Source organism: Sturnira hondurensis, unplaced genomic scaffold, assembly GCF_014824575.4.
Source record: "Sturnira hondurensis isolate 20B ecotype Veracruz unplaced genomic scaffold, ASM1482457v3 Scaffold0006437, whole genome shotgun sequence".
Taxonomy (NCBI): domain Eukaryota; kingdom Metazoa; phylum Chordata; class Mammalia; order Chiroptera; family Phyllostomidae; genus Sturnira; species Sturnira hondurensis.
This window is the reverse complement of record NW_028079068.1, coordinates 9,093,960-9,117,375: the sequence shown is the minus strand read 5'-3', so window position 1 is coordinate 9,117,375 and position 23,416 is coordinate 9,093,960. Positions and strand designations below refer to the sequence as shown.

Here is a 23,416-nt window from a genome sequence, read left to right as displayed (position 1 = left end):
TAAGGTCAAAAAATCACTGAAACTGGTCACCATAGCAATATCGTAGGCAAAGCGGGGCTAAAACCTGAATCAAAGAAGTGAGAAGACGAGGTGTTATAAATAAAACGGCGAGTAGTGCAGTGTCTCTCTTAGAAGAAGAAGATTACTCTCCCAGGCAAAAATGAAGACACAGACGCCAAACCACAGCCTGGCACACAGTACAGTTCCTCTCCCATCAGAGCAAGTCAAATTCTGCGTTTAAATGTGATAAACACTATAACTACATAGTGCACATTTGTTGAACCAAAGGAGAAGAAATTCTATCTTCAATTTAAGTTCTGTTGCTCTATCTTGCTTTGAACGCAACTTCAGAGTCCTCACACAAAAGTAGCTGTAAAAATAATAAGGGTGGTACAGATGATAGCGATTCTTCCCTAATGGAACTATTTCACCGAGGAGCGGGGGTGGGTATGTGCCGATAATCAGCAGTGCCTCATAACCGACAGTGAGCGTCTGTAAGGAAGGGTTGCGTCGCAGCGCATGGAATAAGGACCAGCTGCTGGACAATCGACCCCAAGGGCTGCTGTCACTCCCCTTTGCACCCACTTAATATCAGAGCACTGTGTGCGACACTCGATTTTTCTTCCAATTCCAGGCGGGATAATTATAAGCTGCAGCAGACAGAAGAGGTGGAGAAAACCATGCTCTCTGTGTGAAAAGCCAGTGGCTGTGAAGCTGGGTCCCCACAGTAATCGTGCCCACAGGAAGGCTGAGGAGGGTGGAAGTGAGGAGTGAAAATGAGGCCGTCCTGTCAATAGATTCTTACATTCACTGACCAGGAATGCTGTGAAAAGAATCAGGAGGTGCCATTTGGATAGGCAGAAATGTGGGACTCTCCCGTTGCCAGTCTGGTTCTAAGGTAATTAAGTCTCTCTGAGATCGCTCTCTCGACTAATTAGGAAGGCAAGGTGTGGTGGAAGGACAGACCCGACCCGAGTACCTCTGGAGTGTCGAGCGGCTGCTGTCTCCGGCTCCCACGCTGTTGATGAACTGGACAGGGCTCGGCGACTGCCCGCCGGGGCTCCCCTTCCCGTTGGTCCTGGCTGTGATTTCAGCATCAGGGTCTGAAGTCGCAGAATCATTGTCTACAAATTGCAAATGAAGAAATAAGTACATTATTTAACTGTCGACTCTGTGTTTGTCAGGCAGTGCCACTGAAATTAGGTCAAGACAAGGAACTCACTTGACCTAATTGGTAGGTAGGTTCTTAAAATGGACCCCAAGGGTCCCCAGGGCCCCTTCAGGGGATGTGCAAGGTGAAACATGTATTTGTCTTTTTCACTGCGTTGATGTTTGCCCTGACGGTGCAAATGAAATGGTGGGTAAGACTGCTAGTGCCTGAGCAAGAGCCTGAACAGAGGCATCAAGTTCATTAGCAATCACTCTATTTTCACCGGCTGCAACCACAGTGTCACTAAGAGGCGTCCCTGATGCTGCAGCGACAGTTAATCACTTCATTACATCTCACCCTTAAGTACACATCTCTTCAATACTCTGTGTGACGTGGTGGGAGCGGCACGCGGCCAGTCTGCCGCACGCCACGCACCGCCGCTACCCCAGGAGAACGCATGAGCGTGACCACTACTGCTTCCGCCAGGAACACCATTTTCACTGGGAAGAAAAGCTGGGGACACTGTGGCTACCTCGGCTTGTACGGTTGGCAGACATTCTCCCCAAAACGGTCTGAGTGTAAGAGGGAACCTGTCATTTGAAGGAAAGCAACTGATGGCATTTGTTGCAATGGTTAAATTTGGAACAAAAATGATAAGTTCGGACACTTTGTGCCATCAGAAGCTTGACTGTTTCCCCAGACTTAATGCCTTTGCTGATAAGATAGGCGGTGAAATTGATAAATGCAATTTTTCGATACTGTGTAATGAAATTTGTCAGCCTTTGGAAGATCTTCATAACTCAGTGAACCGATAATTTTCACACAGGCAACGTATGATGGTATAAAATCACACAAGGCTAAAAGGTACATTTAAAGTGCAAGACAGAACAGTGGGTTTTAATGCAGCAGAGTATGAAAGGTTCATTGATACAATTTCAGATTCCACATTACAACTAACCTTTAAGAAACTATCAGTGTCAAGTTTCGGTGTGGTATCAAAGAAAAATATCCACAGTAACTGAAAGGACTATTAAAATACTCTACCCTTTTATGACTACAGGTCTGCGTGAGGCCAGATTTTTATCTATTTCAACCCAAAGAGCATTCTGCAACACACTGAATGCAGACAACTGGAGAATCGGCTGTCTTCTATTAAATCAGATATTGAGATTTATAGTAATACAATTCCATTCTAACTTCTTTGTTTTAGAAATGTAGCTATTTTGCATGCAAATATGCTATTTCTATTTGCAATAGGTTTAGTCTTGTTATTTTTAAGTGAAATAGTAAGTAAATATTTTTTAAGTTCTCTGTAAATTTTTAATATCCTAAATATTAATAGGTATAATTTACATATGCCAAAACTCCTTGAGGTCCTCAAAAATTTGTATGTATTATACATGTTATATTTTTAATAAATTTTATAGTGTGGAGGGAGACTGATACAAAAAAGTATGAGTTTGCTCTTCTAACCAGTATGATTAGAGAAGAAAGAAGAATGAGGTCTTAATTTGCATATAATATAATATACTGAGAAGTTTTGGAAAAACCCCACAAAGAAAATAAGTATGTAGTTACATTAAAAAAACTAACAAAATATTTTTCCTATATACCAATTAGAAAATAATATGAAGATCTCGTTTACAGTAACAATTACAGATATACAGTATACTCTCCTAGAAAATAAACCTATTAAGAAATGCAAAGGTCCTATAAAAACTTTAATGTTCTTTAGAGGTTTTATAAAAGTCTTACTTAGGGATATTAAAGACCTAAATAAGGAGTGTGACATACCTTGCATAGCCCTGACTGGGTGACTAAAAGTTAAATGATGTTAATCTTTTCCAAACTTAAATTTAATTTTTAGCCTTAATATAAATCCCAATGGACTTTTTAAAAAAAAGTTTAAAAGGATTTTAACTATTAAAAAAGCAAAAGAAAATTATACACATATAAAAATTTGGAAAACTTGACTCATCAAATAGTAGCATATACTGAAAAGGTAAATAATCAAAGCAATGCAGAACTACAATTAGAACAATAGAGAAAGAGAAGCAAATCTTAGAATGTACATAAAAGGCTAATATATGTTAAAGGTGGCATTGCAAATCAGTTGGTAAAGGGAGAGCTACTGAATAAATAGTGTTGGACTCATCTGTCAACTGTTTAGAAAAACCAAATTTTTCATCCTCATATCACACACCAGAATATGTAACAGATGGGTTGGTATTAAAAACAAACAAACAAACAAAACAATCAATCAAGCTCATAGAAGAAAATAGAGGTAAATAATTTCTCTTATTTTGGAATTTATGAGTCTAAAGCAATAAAACAAAACACAACAAGAAAGGCTAAAAGATGTAATGATATAAAAATGCAAACCTCATATATGTCAAAAACCAGCACAAGGACAATGAAAAGGTGAATAACAAATTAGGAAAAAATATCTGTAACATATATGGATAAGGAAAAGTTAACATACTTAATTTACATAGTTTTTTGTTTAATTAACTCTTTAATTGAAAAAGAATAATGTATACCAGTTAAAAATGCAAACAAGATAATATGGAAAAAGAGCCTTTTTCTGATTCCAGACCCACGGCCCCCAGGCCCCCTCCCCCAGGGGAACCAACTCGACTGATTTGTGTCTCCTCCAGAAATAGAACAACTACATACTTTTGCATGTGTTTTATTTCTTCCCCTTCTTACATGTCTAGAAGAATGCCATTCACACTGCTCTACCCTTTGTTTTGTTGTTTTATTTTTACTTAATAAGACAGCTTGGAAATTGTCCCAAATCATCAAATAAAATTTTTTCTCACTTATTTCCATGGCTGTATTGATTTCCAAAGTAGAGATATCATAATTACACAGAGCTTTCATAAATCAGGATGTAAAAGATGAAGATTCCATTAGAAAAAAAATGGGAAAGGGCGTGGAACATCCTCAAAAGAAATGCACGTGACCAGTACACACACACACACACACACACACACACACACACACACACCCCCACCACCCACCCCCAAGCTCACTCTCAGTATCAGAGGCGTTCAAAGGAAAACCATTACATACCATTCTTCACCTACCAAACTGGCCACTATTTACAAAGGAGATAATTGCTCAGCACTGGCTAGGATGGGGAGAACCATGTCTTCCTTCACTCGGTGGGGATGCCGAGGGCAGAACCGTGCAGGAGAGAATGTGGAATCCGCTCTGAGCGTCTCAGAATGGCTCTCCCCTTTGTCCGTCTGCAACGATTCATCTTCAGGAAACAATCAGAACTGCGCACACACTTATGTGTTTATATGCAGTACGGTTTTATAAGAATGGAAAATTAGCAAAACTGGAATACTCCAGCAGTAAGAGAATAATTAAGTAAATTATGGTACGTCCAGACAATAGATATTATATGACCACGTGACCTTTACACGGAAGCTTTGGAAGTCTGTTGAATGACACAGGAAAGTATGTATGACAAAATGGCCATTGAGAACACTGTCATGCAAAGCTATATACAGAGTATGGATTTCAGTGGGAGTTAGATAGGGGGAAAATAGACCAAAATGTTAGCAGAATTATTAGTTTTTTGAGTTTTCTTCTTTCTTTATTTTTTGCAGTTTCCTAATTTTCTAAAAATATACTTTTAAGTCAGGGAAAAACAATAAACAGTATAAAACAAGATTTTGTAATCTTCAAAGATAGCCAATATGCAAACAGATACAATCTGTTCTACAGGCATTCCTGAGTGAGTTATTATTCTGTGTGGAGCACCAGAAAAACACTAATATTACTCACACATTATGGTGTCCTATTTTACAAGAGTCTATTTTGCTGTGCAAATTTATCTCCGAAGAGAAAATTGCATGTGCCCATATGTCCTGATGCTGCAAGCTCTATAATGAATGAAAAGGCCCAGGCCAGGTACTTGCATAACCAGGTTAAAATTGGGGGTATTTGTACGAGGAGATTCAATTATCTCCGTTACAAAGAGCCCTTCTTTCTCTGCTGTGTGAGAGGCATCTGTCAAAGATAAATTCCTGGCTTTTTCAGATTCTCTTTATCCTTGCTAACAAAAACAAGCCCAGGGAAATGACAGTTGAGTTGCACAAACCCAGTGTTCAGACTTCCTGAGAAACTTGTCTTGAAATCAGAAGTCGAATTACTGGCCTACATCATCCCCCTTCAATACACAGCCACACATTGACTGGTGAGTGCTTTGGGATAAAATAAAGACCTTAACTTTGTGTACAACTAAGAGGGTTTATTTTAACAACTCGGAATTTAAGAACAGAACTCTGGAGCCTACCTATCTTTCTGGCCTTATCTCCTACCAGGCACCTATTTATTTCCCCCTCAGTCCACAGCCAGCCTGGATTACGTGACTCCCCAGGCACGCTGGGAGCTGCTGCTTTTCCATGCCTCTGCCTGCTCCTCAGCCAGCAAATGCCTCACCTGGAGAGTCTGGTTTGAAAGCTTTAGGACAGTCTGTCTTCTAACTGGAAAACACCTTCCCTTCCTCCCAACCCCCACAGCAAAGACGCCGGTTGCTATGGGAGACACAGAGAGCTGTATTCTAGGTCCATCCCTTACTGGCTGCATCGCCTCCAGCAGGCCAGCGAACCTCTCTCTGGGCGAGGGCTTCTCATCTGTAAAGTACACCTTCCTTCTAGAGTTTGTGAGAAAATTAAATGAGAGAACCCACGTGAAGTACCTAGTATTTGCAAATATTCAACAAATGATGGCTTCCTTTCTGTGCTCCGTTATGACTTTCTGCCACATTATTAACTTTGTGTTTCTGTTACCATTCTCCTCATCCAACACACAAACACGTGTGCACGTGCACACACGTGACGACAAACTCCACGAACTCCAGAGCTGTGTTCTATGCATCACTGTCGCTCCTAGCACCCAATTCTGTGGCCAGGACATACATAGAAAGCACTAAAAATATTTGTTGTTAAAAAAGTAGTCAGTATATTAAACACATCTAAAACCTTTAAAACCAGAAATGCTAGAACCACAAACGCAGATGGCTTTTTTGAAGAGACAGGAATTAACAATTAAAGCACCGGACAGCCTTTCTCAGAGAGCAACTCTCGTCACAAACAGACACAGCCCAGCCCGAGTGCCACAGCTGGGAGGGCCGCCCTCCAGTCGGACTGTCGTGCTGTGACTCCCGCGTCCTCAGCTCTCATTACCTTCCAGCCTCTGAATCTCCTCAGCCGTCACTTCCAGTGTCTGATCGGATAAAGAGGCAACTTGGATGACCTGAGAGAAAAGAGAATGAAATGTGTAGCTGTGGGTATGTTTGTTTGTGTTTCAACAGAGGCAAGCCTGTCTTTTTCCCAAAGACAGGGAACATCAAAGATCTCTTGTTTCAAGAAACTGGCAGTGTCCCCAACTAGGGACTAAATCTCAGGTCTCCTCACTGCAGACAATCATTCAAGAAGAACAGACTCCTTTAAAACATTGCACAATAAACTTAAAGGCCAAAAGGATAATTTAGGACAAGAAACATGAGTCTAAAACTGCACCCACATATACTCGAGTCCCAACATAACACACTATTTCTTGGAAATGTAATACTTACAATAACAGAATTGTATCAGCAATTCTTTATGTAAGGAACATATACATGAAATTATGAGTATATTGATTATAATACTGTATAGTTTTTATATAATACATATAGTTTTTAAAGCACTTTTTACAACTTGGCTCCTAAGAGCCAATATTCATCTTGAGTTATATCAATGGAACTCCTGTTTGGGGACCAGAGAGATGCTTGGTCCATAATTTTCAAATGAAAGAAGAAAATGACCTTCCCCAAATAACAAAATAGCCCAAGAAAGACTTGGAAGAAGAGCCCAGTCAGAGAAGGGAGATTGCCTGATCTACACAGAGAAAGAGTCCAAGCAACCCAGAGTCCAGAACTCTAGATTCTAAATGTTAAATTAAATGAATGGGGAAATAAAAACCTAAACCACAAATGTGATAATTTAAAAGTAGAATGGACATTTTACTTTGTGGAATTCTTATTACAGAAAAAAAGGAAATTTTCACCCCACCTTCAAATGAACACACCACGCACCCATGAATTCTCCCCCAGGTGAAACAGAAAGAACCAGAAGGACCCCTTCTGCGCACATCACCCAGAGTGCAGTTCAGAGGCTCACAGAGAGCAGCACGGATTAGACACTGCGCACGCCAACGGGAGGTCTTTCAACTTACCAGCTGGGCAAACGTCGTAACTTTCAGTCTCTTGAAAAGTTCATCTTTTTTGTATCTATAATCTGAAAAGCAGGATAGGACAAATATTTTTCTAGGTTTATTTTGCTTTCTTAGAGGTATTCCTTCTTTCTACTCATCAAGTTATATGGTATATTTTTCAAGTTATTTATATGCTTTTACATGCATTATGTCATTTGAGCCTCATGAGATCCTCAAGATTCAAAGTGGCCGGTACTGTATCAGCGCTTCATCTCCCCTCTGCTTTGGCTAGCAGAAAGCCTACAGTTGGATGTATAGCCACCTCTTCGTGCCTAGAGACTTTATCCTGTGCCTGTACTTTATTAGTCCACCATATTCCTTCTACTATGCTATCTGTACTTTGACGATGTTGTACCACATTTTTACAGGCTGCTTTAAATCCTTTTCAGAACAAAGGAGAGAAAAATGTCTGCATTTCATAAACAAGGACAGAGGCCCAGAAGCTGAGTGGCCAGCCTATAAGATGACAACACCCCACCTCCACTCCAACCCTGCCCTGGAAAGAGAACAGTGATATTCCTGAGGGTATGATCCATGTCGGAGACGCGGGACCGCACTTTTCCCCCATGGGTGCTCTGCTGGGCACAAAGTTGTGACTGGTCGTGACCATCTTTTGTGTCAGCTTCTCTTCACATTCACTTCAATGAAAAGCAACCTACTCAGTTTTGCCAGGTGAGAAAGTCCTGGAGTTCTACTCCACTGCACAACAACGTGGATACACTTAACACTACCGAACCACACACTTAAAGTGGTTCAGGTAATACATTGTCTGGTATGTGTTTTTTATAGTTAAACAAAATAGAAATCGACCTAAAACATCAATATTTGTTCTGCGCTGTCTTTACAGTTCTGAGACATACATCACTTCACCAATGAGGGGATTTCTGCAATTGTTTGTGTTAATAATACTTCACATCACATTAAACTGTTTTTTATAAATGGAGCCAATCTCACTTTAATCCCTGTCCCACAGTGGCACCTTAGATGTCAGCTTCCCTACACTTTTCTGAAGACAACCACCAATTCCGAAGTTTCCAGCCTGTGGCTCCCTCCCGGTCTTATCCTCCCCTCCCCCTCCTCGGTTCTTAGCGTGGAGCCCAGGGCTGCTTAAGACTATTTCATTATTTCAGAATTACTAAAGGTGGGCTGGATAATTCCTGCTGAACCTCACAGCCTAAGTGTCTCCTGAGCCAAGACTCCTAGCAACAAAGGAAAGGATTAAGGTATTTAAGGCTGTTTACCTGGCGTTCTAATCATTTCCATGAATTTTCCTTAAAAACCAGTACAGACCGGATAGTTACTTTTGGAGGACAATGTTTGCTTGATTTACTGAACACCTTATGACTCAGAGTCAGGAAACGATATTACCTTAAAAAGTAGCCTTTGTAAATACATCAAGACTCTTTCTTACAGGGAATTAGAGCTTCTTTGTTCTAAAATGTCTTAAAGAGAGCAATTTGGCTAGCAAGAGACCATTACTTCTAGAAAATTTTTAGAAGGGCTTATTCTAGGAAAATTCTTAGAACAAGGAGACCAGCCTAGATGCAAAGGCGCTCCTAAAACCCACCAGAATACAGACCCGAATAGGCTGCGTACAAGCTATAAAAAGTGCAACCGAATAACTAATGTATTCCCCTCAATTGCCACCAAAACTCACTTATTTAAATCAAAATGGCAATACATCAGCCAGTGAAAACAGTCAATAGTTTTCGAGTAGTTTGCACTGTGCCGTTTACCCATTGATATTCCTTTGCTATAGTTCAGAGTTTGAAATACTTCTTCAGTGCTTCACATTCTGAGTACAAAACGCGCACATTAAATTCCCCTTTGACTAAGTGGCAATTACCTCAAACGAAACCCGGCTCTGACAAATCCAAATGACTGACGTTTCCAGTGCCCTCGCATGAGGACCACAAACCCACTGCACACTTGAGCCTGAACTCTACGTACCTGGTTCTGGTTTGGAAGGACAGCCATCACTAGGACTTTCTGACATTCTTACTCAGAGATCACAAAGATCAAACCAGACGTCTGACAGTAAGTTTTAAAGTTTATAGAAAAGGACGACTTGGAACGCTCGGTCAGCCGTCCCTGCAAGGGCGAACAGAGCTTTAAGAATGGAGCGTCTGCTGCCGCGCTTCCCCCGGACTCCGCGATGAAGACAATCGCCCCCAGTTTCAGATACACTATCGAGTGTTGCTTCTCCAGTAAGTCTGGAGTCTCAGTCCGTCTCTCTCGAGTTACTGGAAGGACAGAGACCTGACTATCTAGGATGTTTCACACTGGGTCCAACTAGTGTCGTCTAACCAGCAGAAGCCAAGAATAGGCTTTGTAAATGGTCAATAGACAGAGTGTCTCCTTTCCCCAGGCAGGGTTGAAAGAATATTCAGATTACAAAGGAATTCTGCATTTTCAGGGTTCTGTTAAAACAAGTTACTAGCAAAGGGAAGTTGGGCTCACAGTGGAAGACAAATCAAAGGAAGGAACAGAACGAGGTTTGTGATTTCACAGAAAAGACGTGGCATCTAAGGTAATCCGAGAAAAGCGGTGAGTCTAGGGTGTCGCGAAATGAGGCAATATTCTCCTCCTCCCTTTGACCCAAAAGAAAACCTGCAACAGAAAATGGGAAAAGAGAAGGAAATAACCTCCGAAAGGTAGATCTCAAGCCAGAATCTGAAGCGATTGTAGTCAGGGGCCCAGCACAAAGCGTGTGAAACCGGGTGAGAGGAGCCTTCTGTCCGACTGAAAGGAAGCCTGGGGCTTCTACAGAGGAGAGCACTGTCAGGACTCTGTTCCAGAGAGAGGTGTTTCTTTGGGGACACAGCTCCATTTAGGGTGGACACATTAAAGAAACCACGTTGTGTGTTTAAGAGATATTTTAAACAGGTTTCAGCAACCTGGGCAGAACGAGCCACTTCCATGAGGCCCATTTTGGTGTGGGTACGCGGGCGTTTAGACTCAGTTGCAGAAGGCCAGGAGGTGAAAGAGACCACAAACAGAATTTGGAGCAGGCCAGCTGAATTTTCCTGCCATGGATGAAACAGGACAATAATGTGGCCCAGGTGAGTAAACAAGAGTTTTTTTCATGGCTTAAAATTTTAATATCTTCTTAAAGCATAAGCTACAAAATGCAATACAATGTCTAAAATAGACATTCTTTTCATATATACCATTATATATATATGTGTGTGTGTGTGTGTATAAATATATGAGAAGAAAAGGCTACCGTGACATCACACATTAAAAAACAAAACATCTATAGTGTTTGCCCTCACAGCTCAACGAGGCAGATGCCAGAGTCAGCAGAAAGCGGCCCCAGAGTCCACATCTACTATCTGGGGTTTCTCAGCAACTCAAAAGGAACAGAAACCTTATCATTTACAGTAGAAGGCCTTCTGTGTATAAACAAAAGTTCACATGAATTCTGGGTTTGTGCTCATTTCTTCCCAGAAGATCTATATTAGCAGAGCTCAATTCCAAGCTGTTACCTAAGTACCTCTTTACCGCCATGAGCTCATACTCCCCTAGTACCGTGTTCTCCTGCTGACGACAAAAACAAATCCACCTTGGAAAACAGGTATTTCTGCTGCTTCTTTAATTCTGGCCTTGGTGCACACATTTTACATCTGTTTTGGACACAGATTGAAAAATTATGATTTTGTGCAAGAGCAATACACTCAATGACTAGTAGTTGCATATCTTTGCAGAAGATTAGGTTTTAAAAAGAATGTGCATGAAATATGATTTTTAATTAAAAGGAGGCAGACTGCAATGAATTTATAATGCATAATGTCACTTTAAGAATAAGCTTCCTCATATCTCTAAGTCTTTCATGAATACCGTCTAATTTATACTCAAAAGAATGTTATGAAATAAGAGAGATATTATTACTCCTACCTCAGGTATAGAGAAAATAAGAAAATTGAAAAGATTAAGTATCTTGAAAAAGGCCGCAAAGACCGTGGCAGAATGAGACCAGAAGCTCAGATTCTCGCTGCTCGTTCTACGTTCCAAAATCAACATCTCCTATGGGGCTAAGTCAGGCACAACTTGACCCACGAGCTGCAACCCGAGCAGCTAACCAGGCTGCTACAGCGTTTTCCACATCTTTCTAGGCACCTGCCAGGCTCAGCACACTCCCACAGCTCTCCGTGTGTGTGTCGCTGTGGAGTATGGTTAGGGCCGTTAATAACCAGTTTAGAAAGCTACTACTCCATTAGGCCAACCCATCAACATTGTTACTCACTTTTTTTGATCTCTTCTAGCTTCTCAATGTATTTAGTCATACTGTTACCTAAAAAAAAGATAAGGGTTTTAGATGTTTGTCATGGAAGGAAATTTGTAACACTGTGAAAACAGAATGGAGTACAAGTGTTCCCTAAGCCTTCCTATCCTGTGTTTAGAGAATCACAGGAGGCAGATGGGTCACACATAGTAAGAATCTTTTGGATTATACGGCATCATGAAAAGACGAGGAATCATGGGACATGTTTTGGTCAAATGTGTTTTAAGTTGGGGTGCTCACACAATAAACATTAAGAAGCCCCAGGCAGTACAGATAATAATTTCATGTAATTTTTTCCCCTTTTTTGAGTAAAGGCTTTTCTCCTCCTTTTATCCCCATAATCTTTTTGCAGAAAAGATAGGCCGAGAAAGAGAAAGAAAGAAGCAATGGTCCTCAAATGTCTAACATGTGCTATTGTGGCTACCCAAGCAAACCTTTCCTCTCCACTTAGTCCTGTGGTTTCCCCATTCCTAAACTTGGCCTTCTACTATTCATGCTGATGTTGCAGCCGGCACTAGACCACACAGTCTGTCCACAAGCATTCACCGTGGATTTGATTTGCTGAAATAACAGCCGATTCCCACACTGTGGAGAGTCCCCAGCCCCCATGTTTTATAGGCTGGTTCTACAATACTAGGTTCCAGCCAAGGTGGGTTGGAGAGTCTTTGTGCTTAAAACTGGGCCAGGATCATTCTGGTTTCTGAATGAACTACAGTCTAGTTCTCATGCCAGTGGTGATTATTTTTCACTGGACATGCTTCAGTTTGATTCAAGTCAACACAGCAAGCCCTAGCTGGCACCTAAACATTCAAAATAATCTCTCCTTTCTAAAATTGTGTGCCTAACTTTGAAGCCTTGAGAGGAGCTAATCAGATTCAGTTCCAGCTTCAAATAAAAGAAATGCTTTCAATTAATGGCAGCAACTGCTGTTTTTAATAATTATTCTGAATTTTTCTTCATGTTTAAGTCAGAAGCAGAGAATGGAATAGTCTAGCTCTGAAACCCAAAATACATTTTAAAAACAACTTATGTCATTTGTTATCATTGCATCTTTACCATGAATTCATCATGGAATGAAATCCACTGAGTTAATTTTTTTTTTTCCTCTGAAGACAAACATTCTCTGGGATCAGGATCAGTGTGTAGTCCCAGAGCCAGAATCTGTCCTCTGCCTGAGCCTTCTCAAAAGAGACGCTGAGAATGTCTTAGAAGAGATTCACATAGCCTCCAAGACCAAGATTAGAAGCAAACACGATCTTTTCTAGGTTCTCCAGGCTGGAGTGGACTCGAGACGCGACCGGATCTCCAGAGTGGAAAGCATGGCTTCTCCCGAGACACATACCCCTCCCTCTCCCCAGCAGCCCTGAACTCAGGTGGGAACTCTGCGGCCAGTGCAGTGTGGGGCGAGGCAAAGAGGGCGCTGGTTAGCAGCCCACGGGCTCATTCTTCTTCTACGTAACAGCTTTCAGTCACCCGTTTCCCAGTCCCCAGCAGCCGCATGTGGCCCACATGGCAGCTTCTTGTGGCTGGGGCAGCTTCAGACAGTCTCATCAGGAAACTGAGGTACAGAAACAAGATTACTGACTCGCCCAGCAACGCAGCAAGTGAGTAATCGCTAAGCCGGGATTGGTATTCTCAACCGCCTAGATCTAATACGGCTCACAAAAACACATTGCTTGTCTCGTGTTTTAAAAACACGACTTCACTGTGAGGTAAACACGTAGGAAGTGCAACTTCCTTAATGGTAGCAGGTGGGAAGCATTTTACGCTCTAAACTCCCCGAGGCACCTGCTGCGTGGAAAACAATAGCCAACCTTATTATATAGTCTTTAGTATTAAAACACTGCATTTCCACGAACAAAGGGTATACTATTCACGTCCCAATCAATTACCAACATTTTCAGAGTATTCACTGGGCAATGCATCTTTGCCCTGCGGCGCCTCACAAGCCTGCAGGGTGTGGCGCCCACGGTTTGTTTTTTCCACCGATGGAGAAGGCAGGGAAACAGAGTCTTTTGCACAGGTATACAAATATTTGGCAAAATTAAGAACAAACTTAAGAGGACTATAGACAAGAAGCTCTTTTCACTAAAGACATTCATTCTATCCAAGTAGGGAGAAAAAAAGAACATGGAGGATTTCCGCATTGATTCAATGGAAGAAATGAAATAGCAGCCTGGCTGACCAATCAACACCAAGTCCCCTAAAAGTGATTTTAGAAAGTATGAAAAGTAGTATTTTTGCCCCACTTTATGTAATGCTTATATCTTAGCAACTTATCTTACTAGATCTAATTTCACCTGAAAATCATTTTTTTACTACCTCTCAAAGAGACCGGAAATGAAGCAATTCTATAATTGGCTAATTTATAAACACATCTTTGTTTTATACAGAAGTAAGGAGACTAAAGGATCAGCAGCGAACCAACATTTTTTTAAAAAATTAAAACTACACATTCTTATGACATAAATTTTCCTAGGCAAGACTTTGGATAATAATTTTTTTTAAAGTCAGTGGCTCCCATCACTTAACAGCTAAAATTTAAACCCCTTGCTCTAGTGCTTGAAGACACCAACATCTCACCTACCTCTTCAGACTTGCTTAATTACTAAACTTGACAAAATCTGTTAGTCTTGGGTTGTCTAACTGTCATCTTGTTCGCGTAATCATAGTTGACCCAGCTGGAGTGACCTTTCTGTCCTCTGACCTTCTACAGCGCTGGGCTTACCACTCACAATGCATTTATGGTCAGTCTGCCTTATTTGCGTGCAAGCATTATTACCTACTTCATTATTTGGCAAGCCCACGATTATTTACACACACACAGAATATCTCTATCCCTCCCATTATCTAGCACAGTAGGTACTCAGGAATATTCGCTCAGTGTCGGTCTGCTATTTGAAGAATCCTCATAATGAGTTATTTTTATAATACAAATAACCAAACCCCAATCTGATACAAGTTTTTGTACACCTGACTTTCTTTAGGCTATGCACAACCTGATTCAATAAAGTGTATCTTATATATTAGCATTAGGACACTTTGTTTAGGAGTCGGGTGACCTTGAAATGTATAAGGTGGTAATTAGCTTTGGCTTAGTTTATAACTCAAGTTGCCACAAAAAAATAGAAAGAAAAGTTTTACAATTTGAATGAAGAGACAGCAACAACCCAACTATAAAAATGGTGTTACGCGAAGATAGAGTACAGTTGATGAATTGAGAGACTCACTCAGTAGATTTTCCCTTTGTTTTCCTATAATTTAATAACATTATTTGCACTAAGCCAGTAAGAAAAGCAAGTGATTTTGAACAGCAGTAATCTAACGTGAGATTTATAAGGCACGGACTCGGTTGCTAAGAGACAGCTCCATTGCTTTATTTTTCTTCAATATTCCCCTCCTGTATGGAGAAGTTCTTTTGGCTCAGAAGGAGCAGAAAGCGTGAAAAGAGGCACAGTGGTCCTTTGTTAATCTCAATAAGTTATACGAGTGTATAGTGCTTTCTGGTTTGTAAAAGGCTTTCACATACATTTCTTCCTTTGACATAAGAAACAGAATTAAATACTGAAAAAAGATGAAGAGTACCTAGTCTGTAATGAGTTTGACTGCTAAAGATCAAGGCTATTAACAAAAATTCAGAGAAAGTAAAGACTAAAGAAAAAAGAAAATGACTAGTTTGTGTCGAGACAATCAAAGTAAGGTGAATTAAAAAAATAAGGCTAGAAAAGACTGAGGGGAGCGAGTCTACAGGATTTCAGAAAGCTAAAGAAATTTGAAATTAGACTGAAAATAGAATGAAATGAGAGGATAATACAGGCAATGAAAGAGTGCGGGAGACTAACAAAGGGAGAGCGTGGTGTGGAAAGTGCTCCTTAATCAGCCTGTGTCGCAGCAGAACAGAAACCCAGAGAGGGTGCAGGGAGTGCGAGAACCCTGTGGTGGGACCCGAACCAAACGCCGCCAGGGTTTCACGGGCAGCGTGATCCCTTCGGGGCACAGTCTGGCGACGCTGCGGGGCTGGGGAGACACACCCAGGCACCTGTGGAACAAAACAAATACGTGGAGATCCAAATAATTCCGGCATTTCCAGTCATGGCTATGCATTGGTATTTGAGAAGAGAAGTTCGTAAGAGAAGCAGAATCAGAAGTAAAGAAATAAAAAATAATCTTTATCCAGGAAGAAGGCTTTGGCCTTTGAAGAACCCAGTAGAGGGTGACTTGGGTGAAGACAGGAGATACCATGAAATTCTGATTTTTCTGAGGTTAACTCTGACTTACTCACTGTGTAGAGGGAAGAGGTTAAGACCCATCTATGTAGCGTAGAAATGAGAACTGCTCACTGATCCCCGTTCCTACCTGCACCGCTCTGACAGCAGAGCTTAAAACACACCACATACGGGAGCTCTTTACCATCACTCGGGCTGTAAAACTGCTCTTGCGTTTTTTTACCAGGACTCCTCACCCTTTTCACCTGGTGGCACATGTACAACCAATAATATCCGGACAGAACACGGGCCTGCACTGTCTCGGGCCCTGGGGGCTGCCCAGAGGGCTGAGGGGACTGGTATCTTGGCACACGGCACACAGGCCACCAGACTGAACACACAGGAAGGCGAGTCATAAAAACGCACAGAAAAATTAAGGTAAAATCTTTCCTCTAAATTGGCTTTAAAAGAATTTAATTTGAAACAACAAAAGAAACTGAACACTAGAATAAGATTTCTCTCCCACAATGAGTTTAAAATAAACTTTGCGCTTTAAACAACGCGCCACACTTTGGCTCTTCCAAAGCAAATAAAAATCAGGTTGGAAGACACCTACTTCCAGGAAGGTGAGTAGATGTGGTTTTCTCTACTCCTCCAGCTAAGTACAACACAAACCCCGGAAAACCCACAGAATGGGAGGAACTGTTGCAAATCATATTTCTGGTAAAAGTGTCTAGTATGTGGAGTATATAAAAGAACCCTTATAACTCAACAATAAAGAGAAAAATAACCCAATTAGAAAAACAATCCAAAGGTTTGAAAAGCCACTTCTCCAGAGGAGACACACAGATGCCAACGAGCACATAAAAGGCGCTCAGCATCGTTAGGCATTAGGAAAATGCAAACCCAAACCGCACTGAGACACCACTTCACACCCACAAAGACGGCTACAATCAAAATGATGGACAATAAAAAGTATCAGTGAGGACATGGAGGAAATGGAGCCCTTCTCCCTGCTGGTGGGAATGCACGGTGGCAGCTGCAGAAAACAGCTCGGCAGTTCCTCCGAAAACCAAACAGAGTTAACATATGAACGACTATTCCACTCCTTGTATGCAACCAAGAGGACGGAAAGCGAACGTTCACAGGAAACTTGCACACTAATGTTTATCGCAGCACTACGGCCAACAGTGTAAACAACCCGTGTCCACTAACTCACGAGTGGATGAACAACAGGAGCAGTATCCATACAAAAGAATGCCATGTGGCAGTGGAAAGTAACGAAGCAGGGACTCAGGCCCCTACAACAATGGGCCGGGAAAGCCTGCGCTGAGTGAAAGAAGCCAGGCAAGAAAGACCTCACACTGTACGATCCTATTTGGGGGAAATCTCCAGTACATTCGTAGGTCCTGGAAGTGGATTAATGGCTATCAGGGACTTATAAAACGAAGGAAGGGGAAGTGATTTGTCACTGGGTAAGGAGTTTCTTTCTGGGGTGATAAAAATGTTCTGCAATTAGAGAGTGGTGGTGTTTTCACAGCCTAGTGAATGGAGTAAAAAACTCTGAATTGTACAATGTAAAGGGTAAATTTTATGGTATACACATTGTATCTTAATTTAAGAAAATAACACACCAGTTAGAAGAAAGGTTGAATGAAAAAACCCTGAACATTATATAGTAAAAAAAAAAAAAAACCATAAGGAGACTCTGACAGGTGGAGGAAGACAGACGGGCTGGAAACTGTGGGGACGGAGGAACCAATGAGGGGACAGCAGAGCTACCTAGGTTTCGGTTTGTTTGTTTATTTAGCCTCATATACCCTAGACTTGGAGCTGAAGAAGCTAGCAGCCCCAAATAACAATAAATACACAGAAAAACATCCCCAATGAAGGCCTACTACTGTCTCGAGCCAAAGAACCAAGAAAGGAGCAACCTGGAAAGACAGAGGACCGTGGGCCTTTCATGGCCTCATTCAGCCAAATCCCACCTGAACGCTGCTGCAGCCCAGCCTCCCAGCAAAGCCCAAGTGGGAAGCTTCGGTCTGCCTCTTCGCTGGGCCACGGTGAGATGCCGTGGAAGGACCAGAAAGAGAGGAAGGAGGGTGGGGCTGAAGAGCACCCCAAGATAAAATGGCTGAGAACTCCCCAAATCTGCTGATACAAACCTAACTGATTTATATAGCAACTGAGTAAATGCCAACAGCACAAACCCAAAGAAACCCAAACCAAGACACATCAAAATTAAACTTCTGAAAACTAAACAACAACAATAACAAAAACCTTGACAGCAGCAGGAGGAGAAACTGACACCCTCCCCATGTGGGAAAAACAGTCTGAGCAACAGCAAATTTCTTATCAGAAACCATGGTGGCGGGGAGGGAGTGGGCACAATACTTTTTGAGGGCTGAAAGGGAAGAACGACCAGCGCAGAACCCTACACCCAGAGAAAACGCCCTTCAGGAATGAAGGGCAATCAAGACATTCTCCCATGAGGGAAAAATAAGAGAATCTGTCATCAGCTAAAGAAAGCAAGCCTAAAAGAAGTTCTCTAATTAGAAATGGAAAGAAAGAAAAGGAACCTCAGAACATTAGGAAGGAAGAAAGACACAGTAATCAAAAGTATGGGTATATACATTCTTTCAAATGCCCATTGAACATATACCAAGATACGGTCTTACGCAAGATACGGTCTTGCATAATAAAATGAGTATCAATACATTTTTAAAACTGAAATGCACAGAGTGCATTCTCCAACCACAATGAAATCAGACTTGAAATCAATAATAGAAATTTAGCAACAACAGAAACTTAACAGGAAAAATCTCCAAATTCTTGCAAACTAAATAACATACTTTTAAATAGCCATAGGCCACAGAAGTCTTAGGAAAATAAAGACACATGAACGAAAATAAAAATACGACATGTCAAAATTTGTGGGATTTGCTTAAGCGGTGCAGAAAGAAATTTATAACTACATGGATTAAAACAACAGGAAAAGTTTTGATCCCATAATCTAAGCTCCCACCCCAAGAATCTAGAAACAGAAGAGCAAAATAAAACCAAAGTAAGCAGAAGGAAGGAAATAATAAAGATAAAAGCAAAAATCAATGAAATTTAACACAGAAAAGCAATAGAGAAAGTTGATGAAACAAACAGCTGGTTCTTTGAAAAGGTCAATAAACTGGACAAACCTGAAGTGAAGGGGAAAAAAAAAAAGAGAGAGAAAGGGCACAAATGACCAAAATCAGGGAGGAAAGGGCCTGCCACTTCGGACACTACAGCCGTCAGAAAGGTAACGAGAGAACACTAAAAACTACACACATAAATTTGAAAGCTTGCATAAATGTACTAATTCCTCAAAAGACGCAAACTATGACAACTTGCCCAATTATGAAACAAATAATGAGACTATCCCCATAACTATTAAAACATTGAATTCAAACTTTCAAAACTCTCAAAAAAGAGCTCTCCATGCTCAGGTAGGTTTAATGGAGAATTCTTCCAAGTGTTTAAGAAAGAATTAACACTAATAATACACAACTCTTCCAGAAAAAAACACGACAGGAAAAATCACTTCCCAACTAATTTTACGAGGCCAGTATTACCCTAATACAAAAACCAGACAAAGACAATCAAACAAACAAAACAAAACAAAAAAACTACCCAGGCGGTCGGGCCTTTTGGTGTCTCTGCGCCACCCTGGAAGAAGGAGAGTTGTCTTGGGCCACGTGTTAAATACATTGCGACACGTAATCACAAAAACATCTCATACTGTTTTAAGTAAATTTACGATTTTGTGTTGGGCCGCATTCACAGTCCTCCTGGGCCGCAAGCTGCCTGTGGGCCCCAGGTTGGACACCCCTCAAACCAATGACCCTCATGAATACAGACACAAAAATCTTTAACAAAAAATAAAAAATAAATGGAATTTAGTGATATATAATAAGAACTATATACCATAACTAAGTGAGGTTTATTCCACAGATACAAAACTAGTACAATATTTGAAAATCCACTATATTAACAAGTTAAAGAAAAAAACCACATGGTTATTTTCTTTGAGGCATTAAAAGCATTTAATAAAATTCAAAAGTTATTCGTGTTAGAAATGCTCAGGAAAATAGCAAAAGGAGGGAACTTCCTCAACCTGATAGAATAGCTAACATTATACTTAATGATGAAAGACTAAAAACTTTCCCCTTGAGGCCTGGAAAAAGATAAGGATGTTCACTCTCTCTACTTTCATTTGACATCATTTTCTGGCAGTTCTAACCAGTGCAATAAGGCAGTGGAAGAAAAGAAAAAGCATACAGGCTGGAAAGGAAGAAATAAACTGTTCCTTTTTGTAGATGGCATGTTTGTCTCCAGAGTGAGTTTGGCAAGGTCTGTGATACAAAATATAGAAAAATAAGCTGAATTTCTATATAACAGCAAAAACACATAGACATCAAAACTTAAAATATAGTGCCATTTGTAATTGCTCAAAAAACTGAAATACTTAGGTGTAAATCTAACAGAACAGGTACAGTTCTTTTATCCTGAAAACTCTACAGTGCTGATGAAACAAACCAAAGAAGATCTAAATAAATGGAGAGACACAGTATGTCAATGAATGAGAAGACTGTTGTCAACATAGTAAGATGTCACTGCTCCCCAAATGGATAAAAAAGTGCAGTGGGAGTTACCAGTCTAACCAAGTTCAAGTATTGAATCCACCACATAGCTACAGTAATCAAGACTGCGTGGTGCTGGCGGAGGGACAGACACACAGATGAATGGGACGGAATGGAGAACCCAGAAACAGACCCACATAAACATGCCCAGCTGCTTTCTGACAAAGATGAATAAGCAGTTCAGTGGAGGAAAGACCATTTCCGTACCCAACGGGGCCGGAGCAACTGAACTCCCATAAGCAAAAAGTTAATCTCAACCTAAGTCGCACATCTTACACAGAAACTACTTCAAAATGTATCATGGGTTGAAAGGTAAAACTTAAAACTTTTAGAAAAAATCACGATAGAAAGTCTTTGGGACACAGGCTAGGCAAGAAGTTCTTAGACCCGATGACAAAGCACAATCCATTAAAGGAAGCACTAACACTGGACTTAATCAAAATTAAAATGTTTTGCTTTAAGAAAGACCCTGCTAGGAGGACGAATAGAGAGAGAGAAAATATTTGCAAGCCACGTATCCGACAAAGGACTAGTGGCTGGGATATATAAGGAATGCTCAACACTCAACACTTAAAAAAGCAAACAATTCTATTAGAACACAGGCAAAAGGTAAGAACAGGTTATTTCACTGAAGACACACACAGCAAATAAACACATGAAGAGACAGTGGAGATCACTGGCCCCAGGGAAACGCAAATCGCAGTTGCCATGATATGCTACTAGGTATTTATCGGAGTGGCTAAAATAAAAAGTGGCCGCGCCACCAAGCAGATGCTGGAGAGGACGTGGAGACCCTGGACCGCTGGTCCGTTGCTGGTGGGACCACAATGTGCTCCAGCCTCGCTGGGAAAGAGTCCGGCAATTTCTTAAAACAACACAAATACAACTACCACACCACCCAGCAATTGTACTTCTGGGCATTTATCCCAGAGAGATGAAGACTTATAGTCACACACAAATCTGTACACGAATGTATATATAGCAGTTTTACTTGTAAGAGCCAAGGAAAGGTGGAAACAATCCCGATGTCCTTCAACGGGCAACTGGTTCCACCGGAGCGCACCTGCAGTGTACCCACCGCGGTATAACCACTCGGGAACGCAAAGGACAGGCCGCTAGTACACGCGACAACTTGGGGTGATCTCCAGAGAATTATGCTGAGGGGAAGAGTCAACCCAGAAAGTTGCATACTGTCTGACTGATTCCGTTTATACAGCATTTGCCAAACGACACCGTGATAGAAATGGAGAACGGATTCGTGGTTGCCGGGGTTTAGGAGGGGTGAGGGTGGAAAGAGGATGTGGCTTTAGAAGCGCAGCAGTGGACGTCCTTGTGATGATGGAAACGTTCTGTATTTAGACCACATGCATTAATGTCCACGGCCTGGCTGCGATTTTTGCAGTATCGTTTTGTAAGATGTTCCTGTGGGAAACTGGGTGAAGTGTGCATGGAATCTCTCTGTATCATTTCTTACAATTCCACAGGAATCTATAATTATCTCAAAATAAAAAGTTTAGCTCTGGCCAGTGTGGTTCAGCTGCCTGGGGGTCATCCTACAAAGTGAAAGGTCGCCGGTCCGATTCCCAGTCAGGGCACATGACTGGGGTGTGGGTTTGGTCCCTTGTCCAGGCAAGAGACAGCTGATCGATATTTCTCCTACACATTGAAGTTTCTCATTCTCTCTACCTCCCTTCCCCTCTAAAAATAAATAAATGAAATCTTTAAAAAAATAAATGAAATGAAAATAATAAAAAATGTAATTAGCAAAATACTACCTTAAAAACCTCAGTATATAAAAGGATACAGGTTATTGCTCTGATTATGTTAAAAAAGATATAGGTATTTCAATTCGAAAAACTGGAATTAATTTCAGGTTCTATTATATTGAGTCAAACTTTGCTCATGAATTGAGAAACTGAAGAGAAATGGAATTTCATTCACAAATCCCAATTCAACTTCCAGGAGACAAAACTATGAAGCTATAGACAAATCTATATATTTTAAAAAAAATTCAGAAGGTTCCCAAAGAAATGTACTCCTTTCTAATAGTTCTAAAAATGCTCTCTGGACTCCTCAGAGAAAACACGGCATTTTTCATCAAAGTGCTTCCCTCACAGAACGGCTTATTTCAGAAGGGGGGGTGATGGTCGCGAGGGCACAGGTAGAGTCGGACGGGTTGAAGGCTTTTGTGGTTGCTGGGGCTGGGAAGCGTCAGGACACCACACAGGACTGAGAGACGGGACACAGCACTAAGTAAGAGATGCGCGTACACAAGACTTCGTACCAAGTCTCTGACATCGACGTGCTCATCCTCCATCCCAATCCTGCTTCTATCTCCTTTACTGAATTTCAAGTAAATCCTATTCTCTCTGTGCCATAGTTTCCTCCTCCTCCAAAACAGATAATATTTTTACCTGCCATTAAACAGGACATTTGTCAGGACATTTCTGAACAGCATGGAAATGTTTGAGAGAAAGGTCCCCAGAAACAGTATCTGCAAATATGGTGCATTTAAAACATTTGTAAGACTACTTTATAGTATAGTCTTACAACATGTAGAGTGGAAGCTTATGATTTTGAAGAAGCCTGGAGAAAGACAAAGACAAAATGAGTGAGATTTAAACAAAGTCAACATCCCAATTTATTTTCTCAGTTGTGTTCAGGTTACTGGTGGATTATTCAGTATTGCTAAAGGCATGCCGTACCCCAATCTACCAGTGAAACCATCTTAACAGGATGGATTTTCCGCAGCAGGCTTTGAAAGTTTAAAAAAAACTGAACAAATAAATAACCCAAACCTCATAAGGCTGCAAATACACTAGGGGCCTGG

The 23,416-nt window shown here is 41.1% G+C and overlaps 1 protein-coding gene across 4 annotated transcripts in view; it reads right to left on the bottom strand.

Annotated features, from left to right (window-relative positions):
* Window positions 1–23,416, bottom strand: part of CEP41 (centrosomal protein 41) — a 41,505-nt gene that overhangs the window by 6,459 nt on the left and 11,630 nt on the right. For 3 of the 4 annotated variants that reach the window (XM_037049186.1, XM_037049188.1, XM_037049189.1), the window contains 4 exons: window positions 11,670–11,717; window positions 7,385–7,446; window positions 6,352–6,421; window positions 980–1,124 (listed from right to left, as the gene is read on the bottom strand). In XM_037049186.1, coding sequence (XP_036905081.1) covers window positions 980–1,124; window positions 6,352–6,421; window positions 7,385–7,446; window positions 11,670–11,717 — 325 coding nt within the window. The remainder of the gene's footprint in view (window positions 1–979; window positions 1,125–6,351; window positions 6,422–7,384; window positions 7,447–11,669; window positions 11,718–23,416) is intronic. The other variant, XM_037049187.1, reaches the window with a different exon arrangement.